This window comes from Bactrocera dorsalis, chromosome 1 (genome assembly GCF_023373825.1).
Source record: "Bactrocera dorsalis isolate Fly_Bdor chromosome 1, ASM2337382v1, whole genome shotgun sequence".
In the NCBI taxonomy this organism is placed as follows: Eukaryota; Metazoa; Arthropoda; class Insecta; order Diptera; family Tephritidae; genus Bactrocera; species Bactrocera dorsalis.
The window spans coordinates 80,611,293-80,635,398 of NC_064303.1; the positions used below are offsets into that span (position 1 = coordinate 80,611,293).

The window sequence follows — 24,106 nt, forward strand, 5'->3', positions numbered from 1 at the left end:
TGCAAGAGTATAACAAGAGTATATAAATCTCGTATATGCTACATATTATGTATTTCTAAGCTAGTATATTTTACGTAAATAATAAATATATAAATAAAATACATACAGACAGAGCACCAGTAACCACAAGAAAGAGTTAAGAAATTTGTAAAATGTATGTACATACATATGTGTATAAAAAGTATTTTAAGGAGGAAAAGAGAAAGCTTAAAAATATGAACGTGTGCGCTTGATAAGCGTAACCGCGGTACTGCTGAAAGAAAGTGAAAGTCTAATGTTGAACATACATACCATATACATACATACATATGTATATGTTTTTCGGTTGTGTGTCTGTTATGTACGTAGATGCCTTTAAATCTGTATATTAGTATTTTTGTACATTTCCCAGTTGCAACATATTTTGTGGTCGCTGAAGTGTGTATACTGCATTTAGCCGCACAATGGCAGTGAGGAAACTCTAAACGAGTCTAAAGCAAAACCGCTAAAAATTAGCTCCAAAGCCGCAGATAAATACTGTAATCATACACACAGTCATTTCTACCCATTTATGTATCTACACACATACATATGTACATATACATATGCATAGTTAGCTTATTTAGCTGGAAGTAAAAAGGCACTACTGAAGTCATGCAATTTCAAGGCAAGCTTATTTGCACATTGTATGTACATATATACTCGTGAATTCATCTCTGCGTCTTGATATAAAATAAATTGAGTATGAATGGGTTTCACCCTCAATACATGTGAGAATTACGTCAAAGGGATGCCAGTGAAACCATTTTACCCGAAGGTCTCTTAACAATTTGCCACATACTCCCCAACATGGCATAATTGAATAAAAAGTGCACTGCGTACTAATAACAATGCTATTAAGTGTATAATATAAAAGATTTTTAAGTTTCAGAGCAATATGCTGCGTGGGTACAAGCCAGCGCTTTCTGTCATGTGGAGAGGTGGAATTGAAGTGTGTGCGCCACTTTTCTACTATACCCTATGTATGTATGTACATAGTCATGAGTAACTAATTAGCTATTCCTGCTACATACATATGTATTTATTTGTCAATTATGAAGTCGGTTATATTTGCCCTAAGTTTATAACAAAACAAGCAACAGGTGATGCTCGTACTTCACTTCGTTTTTAGCTTAGAGATATCGAAAAAAGGTTAACCGAGCACTGAAATTCATGGCGCTGATCATATGTTGTACTATACGAGTATACCCATAGTTTTTCATAAGTGCGTTAAACCTGTGGCCACCAAGTGATCTGTCCTGAGTTCTAATGCTGCCTGAAGTCTAAAACTTAAATAATGATTTTACTGAAAAACAAACACGCAGTCAAGATATTCGAATGAATATGCAGCACTAATATTAGTCATCAATACTACTTCCAGAAAACCAAATGTGTGTTACTCCAAAGTAGGAAGTGGCAATTTTTCGAAAAATGTACCGAATAAGAAGTGAAAGGATGTTGGTAGGTAAACGGCAGTGTTAATTGACTTAATTTTTGATATCTTGACAATTCCATGTTTGTATATGCTCTATCTATCTTCTTTCGCAAATTTGGCAAAACAATTAAATTAAGCAGGAAATGAGTGACTAAAATCAAGATTTGCTTGTTCTCTCGGACTAATTACTCTCTTTACTAATTTATACAATAAATATTGGTTATGATTCATAATTTTACAGTAAATTTGCTTCAAAACAGGTTAGTGATCTAAATATGTAAATAAAGGCAATGAACTACCGTCAAACAAAAGGCTGACGTACATATGTATGTGTGTATGTAGAGGCTTCATTTTTTCGCGATATTTTTTCTTCTCTGTGAAAATGTGTTACTTTATAAAAAAATATATGATCAATTCTTATAAAAATAGCCTAAGGATTGTTTTTTCAGTTTAAATTCGACTAACAAGATTTCTTCGATTGCGTGATTGCTATTTTTTCGGACCCATCCACCTACAAGAAATTATGTAGGTCAGATGAGAAAATAAGATCTGACAATATTCCTAAAAGTATACAAACCAAAAGTCATTTGAAAATCAAATCAAAATCCACAAAGCCTCAAAAGTTTTTCTGAACCCTCCATTGTTTACCGTACAAAAGCACGTACAAATATTTGCAAATATTACAACATTGCTTTATCGGCGCTGGAAATCCTCAAACAGATTTCGTTGTGTACATTTGAAATTATAAACAAATAACGTAGAAACAATAAAATATCACAGTGAAGTGAAAAAAGAAATTGATTGCTTCCGTTAAAGCACCCACAAAAACAGAAGCCGATATCTAAGTTAATAAAACGTGAAATCAGCCATATACATACATACACATACATACATATGTATGTATATGTGAACCAATGTTTATATGAACGCAGGAACTGAGCAACAAGTCCATGCACTGGAAAGCGAATAGAATTCTTATCATATAAAATGAGTACGGTTTGTTTATTCTCATACTTTTGACTTTATGAAAGAAAATTAATTGCCAGATTAAATTGCTATTAGCATGCATCAACTACTCTTATGCCAAGTGACACCAAGGCAATAACAAACTGTACACTTAGTTCGTGTATTTACATATTTATATAGTGAGCTTTGTATTAGTTACTGTATGTATTTATATATATACATATATGTACATATTATGTACATATATAAGGCAACGTCATTATTGCAGCCAGCTATGCACGAAAACCCAACCACATTGTTGGCCTGCTTTGTACTCGCAGTACTAGGCACCGGCCGACACAAAAAATTTGCACTAACGAAATTGCAAAACCCAAACAAACCGAAAAGTAAACAGTAAAAATAATTGCGCTGCCGACTCAACAAGTCATACCCAACACGCGTAGGTGAATACAGGCGTAGTTTACAAGGGAGTGCTACAAATACTTCAAACTCGCCGAGAAGTGTATTTGCCAATAATGAACGATGATGTTGTCGCTAGACAGCTGATAGCGGAGTACCGGTGTACATGGGTATATATTAAAAAGTTATTAATAAAATAAATGCAAATAAATTTCCATGCAACGATTTTTTATTGTATAACAGCTGATTTTCTTTGAAGAACACAGATATCATCCAAATGATTTAAACGGTATGATGGATATATGTACCTTTTTACATACATACAAGTACATATATAATGCTTACAAGTATATATGTAGGTAGGTAGTTGAAAATGTTTAAAATAGCAAGGAAAAATCCCAAGATACTGCATCCAAAGAAGCACAATTAAACTCATTCATTACATATTTATGTAGTCATAAAAGTACATAGTTTGTAGGTATATATAAGAAAACAGGTTTTATTTATTATTATACTAACGTTCATCTTCGAAGTTGTTGCTTAGTCTTAAAATTTGCACTCGCTTTGTAGATAGTTTTATGTGTGTTGTACATTTGTGTATAATTGTATGTATAAGCATTGAATACTTGTTTTTGTTCCATTCCATTTTCGTGACTTGTTTCGCTTCCTTTCCTTTTCATTATTCATACATATTTCGTGTTAATTGATGAAATACAAAAAAGTGTATATTTATACATACTATATTAATATAATTATAATATTTATAGAGATAAGTAGGTAACACTGTTTATAACTGCAATTTGTATGCGAGCGGTAAGCCGGCATAGCTTCAATAACGGCTGAAGCAGAATAATAACAGCAGCAGTGGCACCGGTTTCAATTTGGCAGCAAGCCCGATATTTATTAGCAAGCTTATGAGTAAGCGGTGCGTTCGAGCCATTCATCCATACTAAATGTCGCCCGATTTAATTCATCCGTGTCGCGTTCGCGGAATATATCGATGTAGGTCTTCGTCTTCACGGCGCACATCAAAAAGTCATCAAAGCTAATTTTGCCCTCGCGTGACGTGTAACGACGTCCCAACGCATTCAACACTCGATTATTCAGGCGGTAACCAGCCGAATTGAGTGCGTCACGCAATTGGAAACTTTCTATTTCACCACTGTGATCGCGATCGTAGAATTTAAATACCGCTTTCCATTTGGCAATGTCTGTGAGTAGCGATTCAAATTCTTCGAAACCCAAATTACCCGATTGGTCTTTGTCCATCATAGCAACCATCGAACGGCAAGCGTCTTTCGAAAATGTGTTGCCATCGATCATTACGTCTCGCAGTGAATGATCGAGTATGCGTTTAAGTTCCATCCAATCCACTTCCATATCGCTGCCAGCAATACTCCTGAAGAGGCGACGTAAGTTCTCACGTTGTGGATCCTCTTCTTTAGGTGGCGGTATATTTGGTTTAATACGATCATCCACCTCACAATAGCCCACTGAATCATCGTTCTCATCCATAACGTTTGCGGTCTCGGAGAACACACGTATAATGTATTCACCCTCTTCGTTGGGATCAAAGGTCGAGGGCACAATTAGATAATTGCCAGGCGGCAACTTAAAGCGCGCACATACTTCGCGTGTATTAATGAAATGTGGTGAACGTGCCACAGAAGCGCGATATTTGAAGAAATTTAGACCCTGTGGCCGTGTCTCCATGTCGCGATCGGTTAAGTGATAAATCGCAAAACCGATTGTTAGACATTCCATACCCCGGTTACGTTTTGAACGGCGATTCTTCTGCATCAATGCAACAATGACTGTACATTTGCCATCATCGTCATCTTCATCAGGATCGGTCAGTGTGATCACATATTGCGGGTTATGCCAGAAAGTTTCTAGAAAATTGCGGCAACCGCCAGCTGTAACACCAGCTGCCCATTCACCTTCAAACATTTTCATTTCCCATTTTCTCTTGCCACTATCTTCCTGCTCTTCGGTCAACGAGTCCGGTGACAAATTACAAATCTCTACGCGATCGAAATTATTAAGAAACTCTTGGAAGGGCATCCAAAATTCGCCGTCTGCGTCGAAAGTAAGCCCCAATTCTTCTTTCTGTGAATCAGGTATGTATCGCCATTCTGCAGAGTTATCACTGAAAGGTCCATTCCATTCGGCATCATTTCCCCAGGGATTGCGCATACGTATCATCGGCAATTTACCTTGACGGTTTGGGGTATGTATATCGATCATGCACACCCGTGATATTGAATAGGCATGACCACGTATAAGACCTTGTGGAGTTTCTGCCTCAAATACATTTGGATCTGGTTCCAATGAGCAACCCATCAAAGAGTTGCGATTCATGGCTTTAATCAGTATGTTGAATAGATTTGGTGGCGCCTCCTTCAAATCATACCATTCAGTAACGCCACCGGTGAAATCTTCCATAGCTTCGCATGTGGTACCGCCTTTAAGCGCCTCATAGGAACCATGTAATTTGGCATACGCTTTTTCTAACAAAGCGCTCCAGAATTCATTGCGCTCTGTGGAGTGCATATATATCAGTTCTCCACGGTATGTTGGCAATCGATCATCAACCACCACCTCCACCCATTTTCCATACTGCCAGAAGCAAAAATGGAATATACCAGCGTAGTTTTCTTCAAAGCTTTGATCTGGCGGCACCACACGGAAGAACAAGTTTGGATCCGAGGTCAAATTCGCTGCAGCTGCCAGCAGCCAACAGTCGCCCAATTCACCTTGTTGCACATCGAAACGTGAGTAACCATCAACAAAGAACTGTGGATCATCGGCAATTTCGTGCGGACGCAGCCATTCAATGTAACGATCAGGGCGGCGTGAAAACATAAGTGAGTCATTATTCGCTGGAAAATCTGGATCTTCAAACAGAGTGCCATTGTCTAAGCAACTGCTACGTAGCGTATCATATGGCACATGTGAATCATCTCGTCCGCGCAATTCACTTGTCTTCTCCTTCATCCAAAACATATTCTCGCTTTCAGGTACTTTTACAGCGGAAAAGGGTATCTCCGGCACACCTACAGAGGGCTCCTCATCTGGTGATGGTAGTTTCTCATTCGCTGACTCACTTACAATACAACCACCACCACCACCGTATGTTGGCATTGCACCATCTGGTAGTGTAGGTATCGTCGGATAGAGGCTGGAAGGTGATGTAGGTGGTGGCACACTGTACGGCAATGGCATGCCAGTTGGCATCATTGGATAGGGCAGCGCTGGCGCCGCCGCCGATGGATACGCAGTTGGATATGGCGCCGTTGGGTATGGCGCATATGGTTGTGGCATGCCAGTCGGATAAGGCACATTTTGTGAAGGTTGCGGTCCCAAGGTCGGATACAGCGATTGTCGTGGGGGATATGGCACAGCAGATGATGGTGGATATGGTGCTGAACTTTGAATTCCAGGCATTTGCGTTGGTGGTGATGGCATACCATAGCTTAAGCGTACAGCATTTGGATCTGGCGGTGCAGTTGGATATGGCAGCGCCGGATATAGACCAGTTTTCGGTGTTTCACTAGCACTTTGTTCATTTTTATTATAGCCAAGTGCGGCTAAATTCACTAAACCAATTCCAGTGGAATGGTAGTTTTTTGGAAAATAGTTTCTGGGATCGTACATTTTAAATATTTTGTATAAATTTAAATTATATTTCTGCTTGTTTTCTTTATTTTTGACACTAAATCGATACGAAAGAGATTCACTCGCACAAACGTTTCACTTCATCAACTGCTTCCATACACTAATTTCAACGCATACTACGGCAAGGCATCGGAACTGCTGCTGCTGTCTGACGTTAGAGAATGGCTGACTGGCTGGTCGTGCTAAGTTTATTCAGTGTTGCATTGCGCCAGCAAGAATTTACTCACGAACGGAGTATACAAAACAACAATATGTATAAAGACAGTTCGTTCGTTTGCCTGTTTTTAGTTTGTTTCTCTTCTCTCTTGCTTTTCGTTTCGCAAAGCAAAAATTTGTTGACAACTCGCTCTATGAGGAGAAATTGGCAAATCGTCTTGAAAGAGAGAATGTCAAGCATAAATGTGACGCAAAAAAAAACATGGATTTGTGGGGCTTACAGCAAAAATTCATATCTCAATAATTTCAGAATAAATTTGGCACGTACATAGTAGTATATCTTAAAGTGTTATGCTCAAGTTTTCAGCTTGAAATTAACCAAGCCTATAAATATAGTACTATTTTAGTCTAAGCCCTTTCAATGCTCGTTATAATAAGTACACTTTTCACTTGCACAACAAAACAATTTTCTTTCGCTTATGTCAATTGCAACCCTGTGCCTCGGACTACATTAGCTTTTCACATACATATGCAATGAAGGTTGAAGCGACTGTGCGTATTACATATATCTGTGTGTTTGTTTAAACATTTCACTCGCTTGGCGCTCTTGGGGCTAAATATATTGCCATTCAGCTGAATTTTCAGGTTATTGCTGTTGCTGTAGTTGTTGTTTATGTTAAAGAGAAATAAATGTGACTCACTGAGTACTGCCGGACCGACGAATCATATAATGCGCATATGTCATTACACATACATACATCGAAGCGCAAATTTACCCACTTTGGAAAGGCACAGAAAACATATGGAGGTACATACAAACATATATATGTACATATATATGTACATATATAAAATCAACAGCTGAGTTTTAATAGAAACGAATTCCAAAACAACGCAATTATTTTCATGCAATAAAAAATAATTGGTTAATAGATACATACATACATATGTACATATGTAGATAAATGTGCATGGGTGTGGGGCCATTTAGAGAAATATCTAAGCACATGCACGTAAGTGTACTTGCATACTATATACATATGTATGTATGTTCGAATAAACTTTTATAAAATGTTAAATATGCATAGATATTTCATTGAACCTTGAAACGATCAGCAAAAGAATTCGAATAAAATTTATTTTCACCAAAGAAAGAAAACGGTTCTCAACAAATATTAGCAAGAAAGAAAGCTCTAAGTTCGCGTGTAATCGAATATTTCACTCGACTTGCTACTTGGAAAGATCAAAGACGGAGAAATACCTTCAGGTGTTGGTAAACCTTTGTATCAAAGAATGTTGCGAAATAATTCAACATTAATTATTCGACGAAAATTATGAGTAAGATCACGTCAAGTGAACCCAATTGTCCACTTCATCATAAAAGTTAAGTACATATCGCTCATTTGCTGCAAGACCGGCATAAGTCAAAAAAATCGATTCTCCAGAAAACGCGTTTAAAGTTTTCAACTGACTCCAACCTTACACGGTGACTCCAACCTTACACCTCTTCTCAAGCGGAGCATATAAGAGGTATTCATATGAATTTTTCACTCAACATGAAGTATGATATAACGAACAATTCTGCAGCATTAACTCAAAAATCACGTTTTTTGATTTATGCCGGTCTTGCAGCAAATGAGCGATATGTATTTTTGTACATACATACACATATGTATGTACATATGTATGTATATTTTTCATAAGTAGGTGCAAACTTATCCCTAAAACCATTTTTGAAAATTTTATTTACTTTTATTAAAAAAATATAATAAATTGGTGAAATTTTCAGAATTCGTCAGAAAATATTTTTTACAAGTAATAATAATAACTATAAATTATTAGTTTATCATATAGCTAAATAAATTTTAACTTAACAATTTGCTTTTATGTTAACATCACCCGAAATGAGATATATCTGACATGAATTTAACCATAGCAGGTAAATTTAATATATTGAGTTCATGTGCAAAACGTCAACCAGAAGATAGGAATGGGTGATATTAGGGATATGAGGTTTAGAGCAAGGTATAGACCAACTACAATAATGTTCGCCCCTAAACCATTAATTTAATAAGGTTGCTACATATTACTAACAAAAAAGTATGATCTTTGAGTTTCATTAAGGAACCTCACATACCGTCAACAATAAAGAGTAAAGTCAACCGAATATTAGTTATGTAAATGGTGGCTAGAGCAGGTTTTTATCCCATTTTATCAAGTTTATGCGTAGAGATGTTCTGTTAAGAAAAAACAGGCCCATTCAATTTAGTTAAGGTAACTAACATATTGGCCGATATAAATTATAATCAGAAATGATTATCTTTCAATTTCAACTATATATATATCACATCAATTGATCAAAATTGCAATACATATTTATTAGAAGGGCGCACTTTTTAAAAATTTGTAAACCAAGGGTGCCTCTTTGTTATTGGAATTCGTTTTATCGACTTGTCGGACGGACAGACAGACACCCGAATTTCAACTTGGCTCGTCATCCTGATCATATACATACATACATGTATATATACATATATGTGTGAATAAATGTGTATATATATAAATCTATATGTATTTCAATTAGTTTTAGGTGATACAAGCAACGGTTAGGTGAAAAAACTATTTTACTCTGTTAGACATGAAAAGTCTTTAAAGTAACCGGAAAATACCTTCGAATTAAACCGATACTTCTGAATTGGGAATCAGGCAATATAATATTGATTAAGGATTAAATCTCACAAATAGCAAACTGACTAGTTTCTTAAATATATTTCACATTTTAGAATTATTTCTGATATGTTTTTTATCCAAATTATTCGTTTTTTACATCAATTCCAAAGTACATAAATCATACGCCATGCTGAACAAATAATCATTTTCGATGTCATTGATAATTGATTTTTATTGAAATTAGTTTTTTACAAGCAAAATTTGCTAATAAATTTTATTCCAAGAAATATGGTATGAAAACCATTATTTTAATAATACTAGTAAGTAACTTCATTTTACCAACCGCATGAGGCGTTGGGAACATGCACTTGTACAAATGAAATACCATAATATAGGATTATACCACTTCATTGAGATATCAACATACATACTTACATACATACATATGTATGTATGTACTCTGAAATATTTAATGCATTTGGACAATAGAGAATAGAAGTTAAACAAGCGAGTTAAAGACAACGGTACAATATTCACCCTTAAAACAAAGTTCTAATTAAAGTCATGAAGCAGTTATATTTATGTATGCAATAATTTGTAGATACTCAAGAATTTAGAAAATTTTATTCACAACTTTCAATTTTATTACAAATTCTTAAAAATGTTGACACCACAAATAGAATTGAATTGCGCAAAATCTTTTGTCTATTTTTATTCAAAATAAACCTGAATGGCGAAGAAAATTTGAAATACGCGTGTATTTGATACGAATTCTGTATCAACAAATGCCATGTGACGTTTTCTGTATTCCACGATCGAATTGCTTTTAATTGTCGCGGCGAATTCGTTTGTCTTCGTACTATTGTTTATTATGCTTCGCTTTTTGCTTGTTTCCTACGAATAAAAATGTAAACAAAGGCGGCAAATAATATGAAAAGTGTTTAGAAAATGTTAAATAAATATGCGCCGAATTGAAATACATTTTAGGTGTTCCCCTCCATATATCACCAAACAATTCATTCGTCTTTCAAAACACGCGCTGTCACATTGAGTCTGTCTATACTAAGCGATCTGTCTGCTTTCTTTTATTACTTTTTAAACCAGCATATCAATCGTTGCGCAAAGATATTAACATCGTTATAACGAAATGCTAAAGTAAGAACAAGTCCATGGGCTGTAGACGTTAAGTTTGAAAACGGCCGATTTCATATTGATCGAAGTTATTACGCCGTTTTATTAATAAATTGTGGTGACCTTGAAAACCCCGTGCGGTTATGAGTTTCATGATAAAAAGCGAGCTCAAAAGCAGACTCAGTTGCCCATGGAGGAAATGAGCTCAAGCTCATAACTGATACTGATATACACGCCAAAGCTTAAGCTTACTTTTATGAATTGATACGAATGAGTTTTAGAAAATATTTCGCAAGTAATGCATATAGACCTCGTGTGTTTTGCTGTTATTCAATATTTTGATTTCTGTCTTTTAGTGGCTCTTTTTCTAATCAGAAAACACGGTGCAGCTTATGTATGTATATTCTATGTTGGTCTGATGCGAACAATTTTCGTGAATTGTAGTAATGCTTGGGTTTGGTTCGAGAACACCTTATTATTGTAGTCCACTCAGTAGAAACCCAAAGTGTTCGATTTCGAGTACAGTGAAATTCATCATTACGGGCCGTCCTTATAACTGGACAAATGTCACGAACACAACGTTTACATTAATATTTTCAAACAAAACCAATTCCTATAACTGGACATGAGCATGTTCCAATGACCGGGCATGGACACCAATTTGGTAGTATTTCAAATTATCTGATAATCGGAAAAAACTTCATAAAAATTTTAATAAAAATTGTATACAATTTGTACCTAATACTCGTTTTCTTAATTCTTATTAATTTGTAGAGTCAATCGTGTTTTTAAGAATAATACGCAAAAAGTTCAATGCAGATCAAAGGCCTGAGCGGAAACAAACCAACGTGACAGTTGTCATTCATTCCTTCTATCTGACATTGGCTCGCATTCATTAGTTAATCTTTGAAGCATTCTCGGAACATGTTCTAAGATTCTTCGTTGTATGTACACATCGACATCATCAATATCGGCAAATGTATCGTGCATTGGGCATAAAAGTTCGGTTGCACCTGACGACAGGCTACCTTACTGGTTTTGTTTTGGAATTATTTTTATTTATTTGTACCTTGTTGACGACGACTTTGTTGCGTTGCGTTTTGTATGCATTTTTAAATCTTTAGTAGCTTTTTGGCTTCTTTGCTGGTGAAACCCAAACAATTGACTGGTTAGACCATTGTCTCTGTCACTGCGTGCAGTTAAATGAGACCAGCTGTGAAATCATATTGCTTTGATTGTGTGGGCGCTGAGCACGTACAAAATCATTACAAAGTGGGAGTGACAAAAGTGTGGATAGACAAGTAAAGAGTTGACGCAGATAGTGAGCTGCCATTGATGGCTAGCATTTATTATGCATAGTCTATTATATTGTACATACCTACATACATATGTAAATAAAAGCGCATATTTGAATACATATGTACACATATATGTAAAGCAAAAATATATGTACATATGTGCAAACGTCGTTGAATAAAAACAAAGAAAATTTACTACGGTTATTCTAAATGCTCACTGGCATAATGGAAATGTTGAATAATTTAATAAGCGTATTCAGAATTATTCACATGTTTCACTTCCTGATGATTTTTTTCTAATTGTATATTATTTTTTAACTTTTACTATGGATTGGCAGCCAGTATCTGAATTCACTAGAGCATGTTTTGACTTTTTAATCCGCATCCTCAGAACTTGAATTGAATTGTCGCAGTAATCGTTTTTACATTGAATTTTTTTATTTCAAAGCTTTATTATATACATACATACATACATATGTAGTTATTTAAATAGTATATACATAGTACACATGGACAAGTCTAAATATTTAAATATTTTAGCGCGATAAGAATACATACATATATGCAGAGTTTATAGCTAGCGCCTACCCAAGACGTAGAGTGGATAATCTAGGATAAGCTAAAGCTCTGTACAAAGTTTGTACGGCCAAGACCACAATCACCGCGAACCATTGAAAATTAACCAAAATGTAATGAACTTAGTTGGGAGCTGTGTCCCCATCCATCGCATTCATTCATTTATGTTTGAAAAAAAAATTTCCGATACTGCGTCAGCAAAAAATCAGTTTAAAAATTAGAAGATCGCCATCGATGGCATCTACATACTTATTGAATAACAAAATCGAATTATTACCAAAAGTCCTATTTATGAACAAATCCAAATTATTGATTGAGGACGTATCCAACATTTTACGATCAAATCGAAGATTGCTGCAGGTTTTCCTGTGAATTTTCTGGTCCGAAAGATCTACATATGTATATTTAAAATTTATTTTTCGGCGGACAGTGTATATTTGCAGCTCTAGAGCAGTTCAATGATAATGATGCTACTCAATCTGAACTAATAAAAACTATGTACGAGTACCGACAATCTGTAATATAACGTATGATTTGGAAAAAAGTGTGAGTATGATAGATCCGATAGATTAAGTTCACTGGATGGGTATTTTCGGTAGTCATTAAATTCATTTTGAAGCATTACTATCAACAAGTTATCAAGGCGTTTGAAACAGTACTCTAAAAGGGACGATGACAGAACGTTTCAATGTTCACCTTAAGGGTGACGTATTATAAGATAGTTTAATACGATGTTTCTAGCATGTCTGTAGCAGTTCTCCATATGTACATATGTACGTACTATATCTGTAAAACCACATTTCGTTCACATTCATAACATACGAGTACAATGACATTTAATTGACAGTCGCCATCAGAAAAATAAGATTTACTTACATATATAACTGATTTAAATTAAATTAAATGCCCTTTCTCGCATTGGAGCAAGGCAATATCAATCCAAGCATTCCTTCGGCGAAAATAGCGATAACACACTCACCTATTGACATTAGCGGAGAAATTCAAGGAAATGTGGAACATAGCAATAATCCATTTGTGTAATATATTCGAAAATAACAGAGAAATTCTTATTAAATATAATATAGAATAAGAGAATATTTTTATATACCCTGAACAGGGTATATTAAGTTTGCCACGAAGTTTGTAACACCGAGAAGGAAGCGTCGGAGATCCTATAAAGTATATATATAAATGATCAGTATGTTGACCTCAATCGATTTAGCCATGTCCGTCTGTCTGTCTGTATATATACGAACTAGTCCCTCAGTTTTTAAAATATCGTTTTGAAATTTTGCAAACGTCATTTTCTCTTCATGAAGCTGCTCATTTGTCGGAACTGCCGATATCGGACCACTATAACATATAGCTGCCATACAAACTTAACGATCGGAATCAAATGCTTGTATGGAAACAAAAGTTGGCACAGGTTATTTTCTAAGGCAACAATGTAATCTCCGAAGTAGTGTTCAGATCGGTTAACTATAGCATATAGCTGCCATATAAACTGAACGATCGGAATCAAAAGCTTGTATGGAAAACTTTTGCATTTGACAACATATATTCACGAAATTTGGTATAGATTATTTCCTAAGGCACCAATGTAATTTCCCAAAAAATTGTTCAGATCGGATTACTATAGCATATAAGTAGCTTCCATACAAACCGAACACATAGTTACTAAAAGAAATGCACCTGTGAAGGGTATATTAGCTTCGGTGCAGCCGAAATTAACGTTTTTTCTTGTTTTAATTAACATCTAATATTGATATTGATATAATTTAATAGGTAGATGAAGAAGCCGGCAGGGATCCATTCAAGTGGATGACTCGCTACGTTAAGCAACATGTTTAACTGTTAACATAGACTTTTTACGTCTGGTTTAACTTGTGTGTGGTAATCATAAGGCAGATTTTAATAATGTATGCTTTCGAGGGTGGGAATTTGTCATGAAATAACAAAATTGTACATTGAACCTTGTTAATCGGGAACAACAGAAGAGATAAGGCCATTTTTTAATTACTACGATTTAATATAATGCTAATTAACTGACTCAAATATATTCTTTGTTATGTTCACATTCAAACGTTTACCTGAGCGTATTAGTCATTAAATGTTTATTATCAAGTTGCTTATAATCAAAAACTCACGTTTGACTCATATTGAATGCTAATGTACTTTGGATCAGTTCGAAAATTGGGTGTTAGGTATTATCTGAAAGTATTTCAAGTACTTTTGGAAATTAAAAAAAAAAGTAATGTCGCCTTAGTGAAACCCTCAAGACTATCGTTCATAAATACCAAAGACATGCCGAAAAACTGCCTTTCTGTTAATATCTGAAATATATATGAAAATAATGAAAGTAATTAGTGTATTTGAAGACATTGTGTAATATTAATGAGCGTTCGAGGTGGTAATCGAGTAGAGTAGTGTTGCACATTCATCAAAGTACCACGTTCTACGCTATTTCCTGGCGTTTTTTATATCATTTCACATTGTAGTCAGATCTGACAAAAATACTAATTTTTAGGTGTCTAAATTAAAATACCAAGTTATTATAGGTTGGCCCTTTAATATACGGACAAACTATTTAAATATTTTTATAAGACGTAATCGTATATTAAAACAAATAACTTTTCCCCTTTCGCTACTTAATAAAGTTATTTAATCTCTATTATTAAATGTATTTAATAATTTTCAAGTGAAAACTAATACTATGATGCATAAAGATTGTACATACCACCTAAAACAAATCGAGATAGATATAAGTAGGTTTCTATCTTTATACATATGTATATAAAAAGCACGTGTCACGTTGTTTGTCCGCGATGGACTCCTAAACTACTGAACCGATTTTAGTAAAATTTAGCACACTGTGTCCAGTTCGAACCAACTTAGAAGATAGGATAGTAAAAACAATTCATAAATAAAAAATACAGTGAAAGCTCTATTAAATGGACGCTCTATTAAGCGGACATCTCCATTAACCATGCACATTGTTGATGTTTATTAAGTACAATCTATTAAGCGGACAACTCTATTAACTGGACAGAAAGGCTGGTAACCAGACATTGAGAAAGCAGCCTTAAATTCGTTATTTTTTCCAATGAAATTTATTTGTATGAACATATTCAAAATTAAATCTCAAGTACAATCCCTTGGATTCTTATACCGACACAAACGTTCTCACATTTAGTAGTAACTAGAATTTTCAATGTATTGAATAATAGTATAAAATGTATACCAAAGCAACGCGTGGCCGGGTCCCCTAGTATACATATATAAATGCTCAGGACGACGAGACCTTTACGAGACAAGTTGACATCCGGTTGACTGTATTTCTGTCGTCCGTCCGTGTGCATTTTAAGAGTAAATATAAAATGTTGTGTTAAACTTAAAAAAATATTTGCTAAGACATACGAATTGATGTACTCGTACATAGAATGTTTATGGTGACGATTGTATAAGTCTTTCCCAAGTTTATGCGTGGATTACATGGTTGAAAAATGATTGTAAGGATTTAAAAGACGATCAAGGGCCAGGTCATCCAGAAACTAGCAATCTTACTGAACGGGTGGAAAAGGTCCGTGAAATTATAGTATCGATGCAAATTTTACTACAAGCATAATGGCTGAATTCTCCAGTAAAAACACTACTTGGAGAATTTTATCTGAAGATTTTGGGATAAGAAAGGTGTGTGCGCGATTTGTTCCACATGAATTAAAGTTAGGAAGGACTAAGTTCGAGTTTAAAAGAATATTCCACACTCTTGCAACTTCTCGAAGCCAGTGTTTGGCTCTATCGGTGCAAAGATTTGTAATTTATATGGGGTCTTGAGGAAGTTATCACCAAATTTTTGCCGATATATGTGGTACATATAAAGCCAAGTGGCATGTTCGAAAATCTTTCTATAAGTTATACGAAGGCTAAAGACATTATTGATCCGGTTCAACCCATACTTCTCTCCTATATAGTATATCCCACAGATGGACTGATATTTTCGATAAAAAGGTAGCACTTAGTTATGTCATTTTATACATTTTCGTTTAATGGCATTTTGCGGACGTAGCAGTGGTCCGATTACGCCCATATACGAATTCGTCATCATTTTTGTATCAAAGGACACGTTTACTTTTTATTGCATTATATTCTCATTCCAAAAACTTCGGTTATTTTAGAACACACCTTGTATATGCAATAAATTGTAAAATTTTTTGTGGATATATAAGAAAGTATTTAATTCTTCCAACACTCATTTTTTTCTGCAACTCAACTACAAATACAATTCAAGAACATTTTTATTATAAACCTCTGATTTGCACAATCTACACAATGTCATTGCAATATAATCTTCATTGTAAAATAAAATCAAACGTTAAAGTCAGATGAAATAAAGAAAATTTCAAACGATGTAACCTTCATTTGGCCACTACTGTATGCAAATAATTTCTGTTTGTGGATTAATGTGCACTTAAGTACTTATATAGCAAGTACATTGACTTAAGCAATAGTTAAATAGCAAACAGAGATACTAAATGATATTCCTCTATGAACATCAAGTGCTATAGACTTGAATAAATTCATTCATGTATCTTCTTCAATGGAGCAAATGCTCGTGTGTTTATGTAAATAAATTATCAGTTTATGTATATGATATACTTAAGATATATCAAGCTCAAAGCAAAAGTTTTTATTTTTAAGTAATCAGTTGGACACACACTCATACATATGACTCTATGCGGTTACAATAGCTTTGTAAATGGAATTCCATGGAATATCAGATGTTTTGAATCTGTCCTTCCTTATCTGGAGACGGAGAGCCACAAATATTGATTTGCTTTAAGTGTACTCGGTTTTTAGCTATTTATTTATATTTGCGTAAAATATAAGTATGCACTTATGTGATGATTCTGATTTCAATACTTGATTAGATTATATAAACTACTGTCGTTAATCTGGTGGGTCGGCATCTTCGCGTATGGAAAACGTGAGCGGCTACAAGTTATTAAAGCATACAATTAAAAGCACTTAAAGGAATGAGACGCAAATTAATATTTATATTGCTATTCCAAGTAATGAATACATACACTGTATATATGTATGTATATATATACAAAAAGCATCACGTTTAAAAGTCAAATCACTTAATTACTATTTTCTTAGTATAGCTAAGTCAACATTAAGTATACAAAAACTTAGCTTATTCAATACAAAGTTATTGATCTGCTGATATTGCTTTCCTATTTGCCTTGACTTACATATGTATGTATTTGCTTGACTCTTTTGTTTCCAGTTCCAAATTCCTAAACAAATTGATAAGTATATACTGATTCCTGTACTCGGTCGACGGAAATTTCTACCCAGCGAAAATTCATTTCAGAACTAAGAACTATTGATAGACTCTGGGATCAGATCTGAAGAATACGGTGAATGCGAAAGAAATTGAAATTCAATTAATGGATTTTTGTCATCGTTTTCACTGACTGGTGACGTATCTTGGCAAAACAGTACTTTCTTCAAATATTTTTCGACGATCCTTTCTTCAATCGACCCAAAACCACTATTGACGGTCCATGCGCATCCCAAAATACACACGACATAATCTTGTCAACCGACTGTTGTGTTTTTTCACGGTTTAGATCGGGTTCGACACAAAAAGTCAGGTTTGTTACGCTTGAACATCTCCAAACAGTGCACTGAATCATCAACACGTCGTGGTTTATGGTCAAAAGTGAGCGCAGCACCCACTTTGCAAAGAGCTTTCGCATGCCCACATATTCGTGAATGATGATGTACACATTCATTGGATATCGTTAGAGTACTGCTACCCCGAACAAATTTCCTTTACGGTCATTAAAAATTATTTAGTGTATTTTTTGATGTTTTCGTCGATAACAAGCTATTTTGGCCGACCACTGCGATCACCGTCTTATTTCACCACGTCTAAACTTAGTATACCAATACGTGATGGTTGATTTTTCTGGGGCGGTCTCAGGAAACACGACATCAAACCAAGTTTTTACTTTAACTGTATTTATCCCTTCAAAAAGCAATATTTTATCAACACACGAAATTCCTTTTTATCCATTTTTTCACTCAAACTAATATAATTCACAAGCTAATGATCCGACAGATGTCAAATTTATACACGACCTGTTCGAATTTTAGGGCTAACTTAAAATCATATGGATTTAATTCTAATAGCGACATCTACATAATGGACTTTTTTGCACGTTCACATAAAAGAATTATCTTAGACAATTAAGATACATACTTGTACTATGTGTGCTAAATTAGCTCATCGTGTTTGGTATTCCAACTCACTCAATTTAGCTTAAACGATTAGTATATACTCGTATATATATTAGCATCTATGTATTTAAAAAAAATATATAATTTTATTTAAACACTTAACAACTTAAAATTGAAAAACCAAGAAATCGTGTGTCAAAGTTTGGTTTTTGGTTTTTTGTTATGCTGGAGGAGGTCAAGATCATATCACAAAGCTCGCTTCAAAAGCGTTTAGAACTTTAACTCTTAAAAGTATTCCATACATTTATTTTCTGAAATTTGAATACCATTTTTATTTATCTAAATTTAAGGACTAGTAATATAAGTATATAGAAAATAATTTCGAATAATAAACATTTGATTTTTTTATTATTAATCAATTATTCAATCATAAACTATACAAAAACTTTCTATTCTTTCAGAATATCAGATTGATGTATACAAACTTTATATGGCTTAAACCATGATCTTATGTATTGCTAAAATAATTATTATTCATTATATATTTATCATACTCTTATTTTTCTGATCTACTCAAATACTTTTTTATATTTGACAAGTTCGAAAAATTTACAAAAGTATCTTTCATAACTGAAAAAATAATACGTGCTGCTAGACACTTAGCCCAAGCTACGTAAACACATACAATTATTGAACCAAGCCAGAAAAATATTCATTTTTCACAAAATTTAATTTTTATTTGTTTACGTCCAGAAAAATGCTTTAATTGAAATCGCACACTTTTAACAATTTATACTACTGGAATCAATTAATGAATTAGAATTTGCACAAAATCAGTAAATAACAACAAAACAAAAAAAAAACGTTAACTTCGGCTGCACTGAAACTAATATACCCTTTACAGGTGCATTTCTTTTAGTAACTATGTGTTCAGCTTATATGGAAGCTATATGCTATAGTATTCCGATTTGAACAACTTTTTCGGAGATTATATTATTGCCTTAAGCAGTAATCTATGTCAAATTTCGTGAAGATACCACGTCAAATACGAAAGTTTTGCATACAAGCCCTTGATTCCAATCGTTCGGTTGGTATGGCAGCTATATGATATAGTAAGGAAATCTGAACAATTTCTTCGGAGATTACATTGTTGCCTTAGAAAATAACCTGTGCCAACTTTTGTGAAAATACATTGTGAAATGAGCAAGTTTTCCATACAAGAACTTGATTCCGATCGTTCAGTTTGTATGGCAGCTATATGTTATAGTGGTCCGATATCGGCAGTTCCGACAAATGAGCTGCTTCTTGAAGAGAAAATGACGTTTACAAAATTTCAAAAAGATATCTTAAAAACTGAAGGACTAGTTTGCATATATGTATATACAGACAGACGGACAGACAGACAGACGGACATGGCTAAATCGACTCAGCTCAACATACTGATCATTTATATATATACTTTATAGGGTCTCCGACGCTTCCTTCTGGGTGTTACAAACTTCGTGACAAACTTAATATACCCTGTTCAGGGTATAAAAATTTATATTGAGACACCATAGTACCATAGTGTCCAAAAACTCGTGTACACAAATATTTAATTACATTTTATTGTTTTTTCTTAATCATTATATTATATACACATCGCAGCAATCGAGTTTTAACCCATTTCGGCCGCACCTAGATCCACCGCATTGATTTCATTTCAACTTTTTATTTTGATTATAATAAAAAAACACTCGATGCTTAACATTTTTTGAGATTGTTACATTGAGCCGTTTAGCCACGGATTCAGAAAGTTGCAAAATCGCATAAAATTATTGATTTCACGCAGATCTCGTTCATTTTCGACTTGGTGATTTTTCAAATTTGCTGGTCGATAAATCGACCAATGGCTGTAAATGGGTTAATTGATCATAATGTGAGAAGTGAACATTTATGAAGAGAGTGAGTGGGTTTAAATAACGCGTAATCCAAGTAGAGGTACTTTTTAAATAGCCTTTTCTTGACAGATCACGCGTTAGTCGTGTCGAGCTGTCATGTTATTTTTGTTCAGTATTGTTTGGTATTTCATCATGGAAAGATTTACTCCTGAACAACGTTTATAAATCGTTGAACTTTGTTACGAAAATTCATGTTTTGTAAAGAATGTGTTTCGCGCTTCGCTCAACTTATTGTCAACACAATCGGACTACTGAGCATATTACACGCAACACCATCACTAATCTTGAGACCCAGCATTCATTATTGGATAATATTCGACCAAATAGACAACGTCCAGCATGCAGTGAAGAAAATATAGGATCCGCCGCTGAGACTGTTTCCGAAGACCATGGAAAGAATTTGCCATACTTGCAGCAACGCGGACTGTCGTAGGGAACGACTTGGCGCATTTCACGTCGAGATCATAAATTGAAAGCGTACAAAATACAGTTTGCAACAACTGAATCCGATATTGCTTACCAAGAAGTTCCGACGTTTTCGAACCAAATTTTGTTTAGCAATAACGCCCTTTTTTGGCTCAACTAGTATGTAAACAAGCTAAATTGCCGCATTTAAGTCGAAGAGCAACCTGAAGAGGTTCAAGAGCATATTTCTTTAAAAATTATGACGGTGGGAACGTAACCGTCAAAATCGACCGTTATTTGATGCCTGAAATTGAAGCTCGTGATCTTGGCCACACTTGGAAAAGACGGCGCGTCAATCAATTGATTTATTGAGAGAACCCTTCGGTGAGCAGATAATTTTACTTTTGGGTCGATCAATTGGCCACCAAGATCGTGTGATATCACACCGTTATACTTTTTCCTGTGGGAATATGTAAAGTACAAAGTCAATGCAGACAATCTCACTTGTAATCAAGCCCTGGAGCAAAAAATCAGGAGTGTCATTCGCTAGTTACCAGTCGATCTGCTCGAATGAGTCGTCGAAAATTGGACTCAACCATAGATAAACCATCTGAGAGGCAGCCGCGGCGAACATTTGAAAGAGATAATCTTCAATGCCAAAGAATTTTCTTTCGAATAATAATAAACATTCTCCATTAAATTTGAATTTGCTGTGTTTTTTTTCTTCAAAAAGGTAGGGAACGTCGAAATGGATCATCCTTTAGAGATTTCTCAATAATTTGACAAATAATACCCTTCGACAATTATTTGGTTCATAATTATATGGATTTCAATATTTGCACAAAGACGAGTTCAGTAATAAACTAAGAGTTTATCAAGCAAAACATTTTCTCCACATCCCCTTCATCATTCCTTTAAGGTATTAGGTTGTGCTGAAACCAAATTTGGATTTACTGTTTGATCACTTCAAAAAATTCTTTAAATACGAGTAGTTTACTATCGTACACAAGAATTGATAACGTAAACATAGAGTTCCTTAAACACTAAAAACTCTACACTTCATAAACAAGAAACGTGAAACTCGAGTTTATTAAAAAACTTGAACATGATTTTACGTTCTTTGCAATTATATAATAATTCGTAGCATTATTTGTAACCTTCCGAATTTAGCTCTCTTTAAGAGATTACATGGGCTCTTGGGTTTCAAACAATCAATTATATTGTCTTATTAAATTCTATAACACCTTTAGAATATTGTCCTAAATTTTCAATTTGAATCGAGTAATAGTTTCGGAGACACTGCCATGGGAACTTGTGCGCTCGAGGCTAGCTTTTATGGTCACTCAAATCCTTAAACGCACTTTTCTCGAAACTGTGTTATTGAAGTCGGTTGGCAAGATTTCTCGAGAACTATTCAATCGACATTCATGAAATTTTACACAGGTCTTTGAAATACAATTCTTAAAGATTTTGACAGTGGATTTTTTCATTCGTTTAGTTGTAGAACAAATAAAAAAAATGTCGCGAAATTTTCACTGAAAATTTCAGTTTTTGTAAAAATGTCTGCCAAACATCCAACTTTCAGTTTATTTTCCTTCGTTCATTTTAACTAAAATTTCATTGTTTCATTTCACTGTTTGTGACAATAAAAAATTCTAATGTTGAAAAAATACTATTTTAGCTATTTTGAAGAAGATTTAGCAACATATAGTCGAAAAAGTCTTTTCGTATTTCTTTTATATTTATAATAATAAATATACGTAGGCTGCTATATATATTTCTGGACTAGGCAACACTAAGTGTTGCCAGGTGCAATCTGACATTTCCATTGGAAAGTTTGACATATTTTAGCATAACATCACTCAGAACGTTTTGTCATTTAATCGTGAATTGTTTTATTTACAGGGAATTAAAAAATTCATCTCGGCCAAAAAATGGAATTAACTCGTGAATATTTTCGTGCGATCATTTTTCACAACTTTCGACGTGGATTATCACGACAAGAGTGCATCGATGAACTAAAATCTTTGTATGGCTATGAAGCACCATCCTATAGCACTGTGAAAAACTGGTACAACGAATTCAATCGTGGCCGACGCTTGCTCAAAGCCGAATTCCGTGAAGGTCGTCCAAAAACAGCCGTTGTGCCAGAAAACATCGATGCCGTATGTGAACTGATAATCAAGACCGTCATGTAACATACATACCTTCAGACAGAGCATGCCTATGCATTTCTCGCACCAGCATACATTCGATATTGCATGAACACCTGGCCGTAAAAAAGGTTTGTTCTCTCGTTGCATCCCGCACAATTTGACAATCGCTCAAAAAAAGGCTCGTGTGGATTGGTGTAAAGAAAAGCTGAAAAAATACGATCGCGGTGGCTTCAAAAGACGTTTATAAGATCGTCACAGGTGACGAATCATGGATCTATGCGTATGAGCCCGAAACAAAACAGCAATCGACCGTGTGGGTCTTCCAAGACGAGCCAAATCCAACAAAAAAAAAAAACATTTTCATTGTTAAATATGCCTATTTTCATTATTAGGCCAGAAATATATATAGCAGCCCTCGTATAAGCAAATATGTACCATTTTGGTCGACCAATTTTTGCTTTTTTCCGCTAGAGACATTATTCCATCAGTGTAAATCGAAATTTCAAAATTTCCAGAACGGAAGCGAGCGAACCATTCTTGTGCTACAGCATCGTCTCCGTAAACTTCACAAATTTCATTGATGGCTTGCTTGGAATTCTTCCTTTTTTATACAAAAATTTCAAAATATAGCGAATTTCTTTATTATTTTCACTCATTTTTGAACAGCTGTAACCTTTTTACAACTTCTCCGAAGCTTAAAATCCCACCTTGCCAACACTATATTGCATAACACAATGTGATTGGTAGCACTATTGACAAAATACGAAAAGACTTTAGACTTCCCAATATTTATATACTTGTAATTTGAATCTAAACATCAAATTATATGTACTATACAATACACATTTCATTAGAAATTTTTCTTCAAGAATATTTCCATTCTGCCACCTAATTTCAAGTAAATTTTTTGTATTTGGATAATAGAAAATTAAAATCATAAAAATAGTTGCTCAAAATTATTTTCTAGGAACAAAATATATTTACAACATAAATTTTGGAGCTTGCCCAAATCATGATATCACAATAAGA

General features: G+C 34.5%; 2 protein-coding genes across 6 annotated transcripts in view; both read right to left on the bottom strand.

Moving 5' to 3' along the window:
- Window positions 1-24,106, bottom strand: part of LOC105223577 (dual specificity protein kinase splA) — an 89,176-nt gene that overhangs the window by 32,645 nt on the left and 32,425 nt on the right. The window contains exon 1 of one of the 5 annotated variants that reach the window (XM_049446442.1): window positions 3,338-3,479. The exons of the other annotated variants lie outside the window; for them this stretch is intronic. The gene's annotated coding sequence lies outside the window, so the exon portion shown is untranslated. Of the gene's footprint in view, window positions 1-3,337; window positions 3,480-24,106 lie in introns of those variants that run through there. 5 annotated transcript variants of the gene reach the window in all.
- On the bottom strand, window positions 3,245-7,433 carry LOC105223579 (calpain-B). The gene has a single exon (XM_011201332.4). The coding sequence runs from the start codon at window positions 6,473-6,475 to the stop codon at window positions 3,731-3,733; it is 2,745 nt and encodes a 914-aa protein (XP_011199634.2). The 5' UTR covers window positions 6,476-7,433; the 3' UTR covers window positions 3,245-3,730.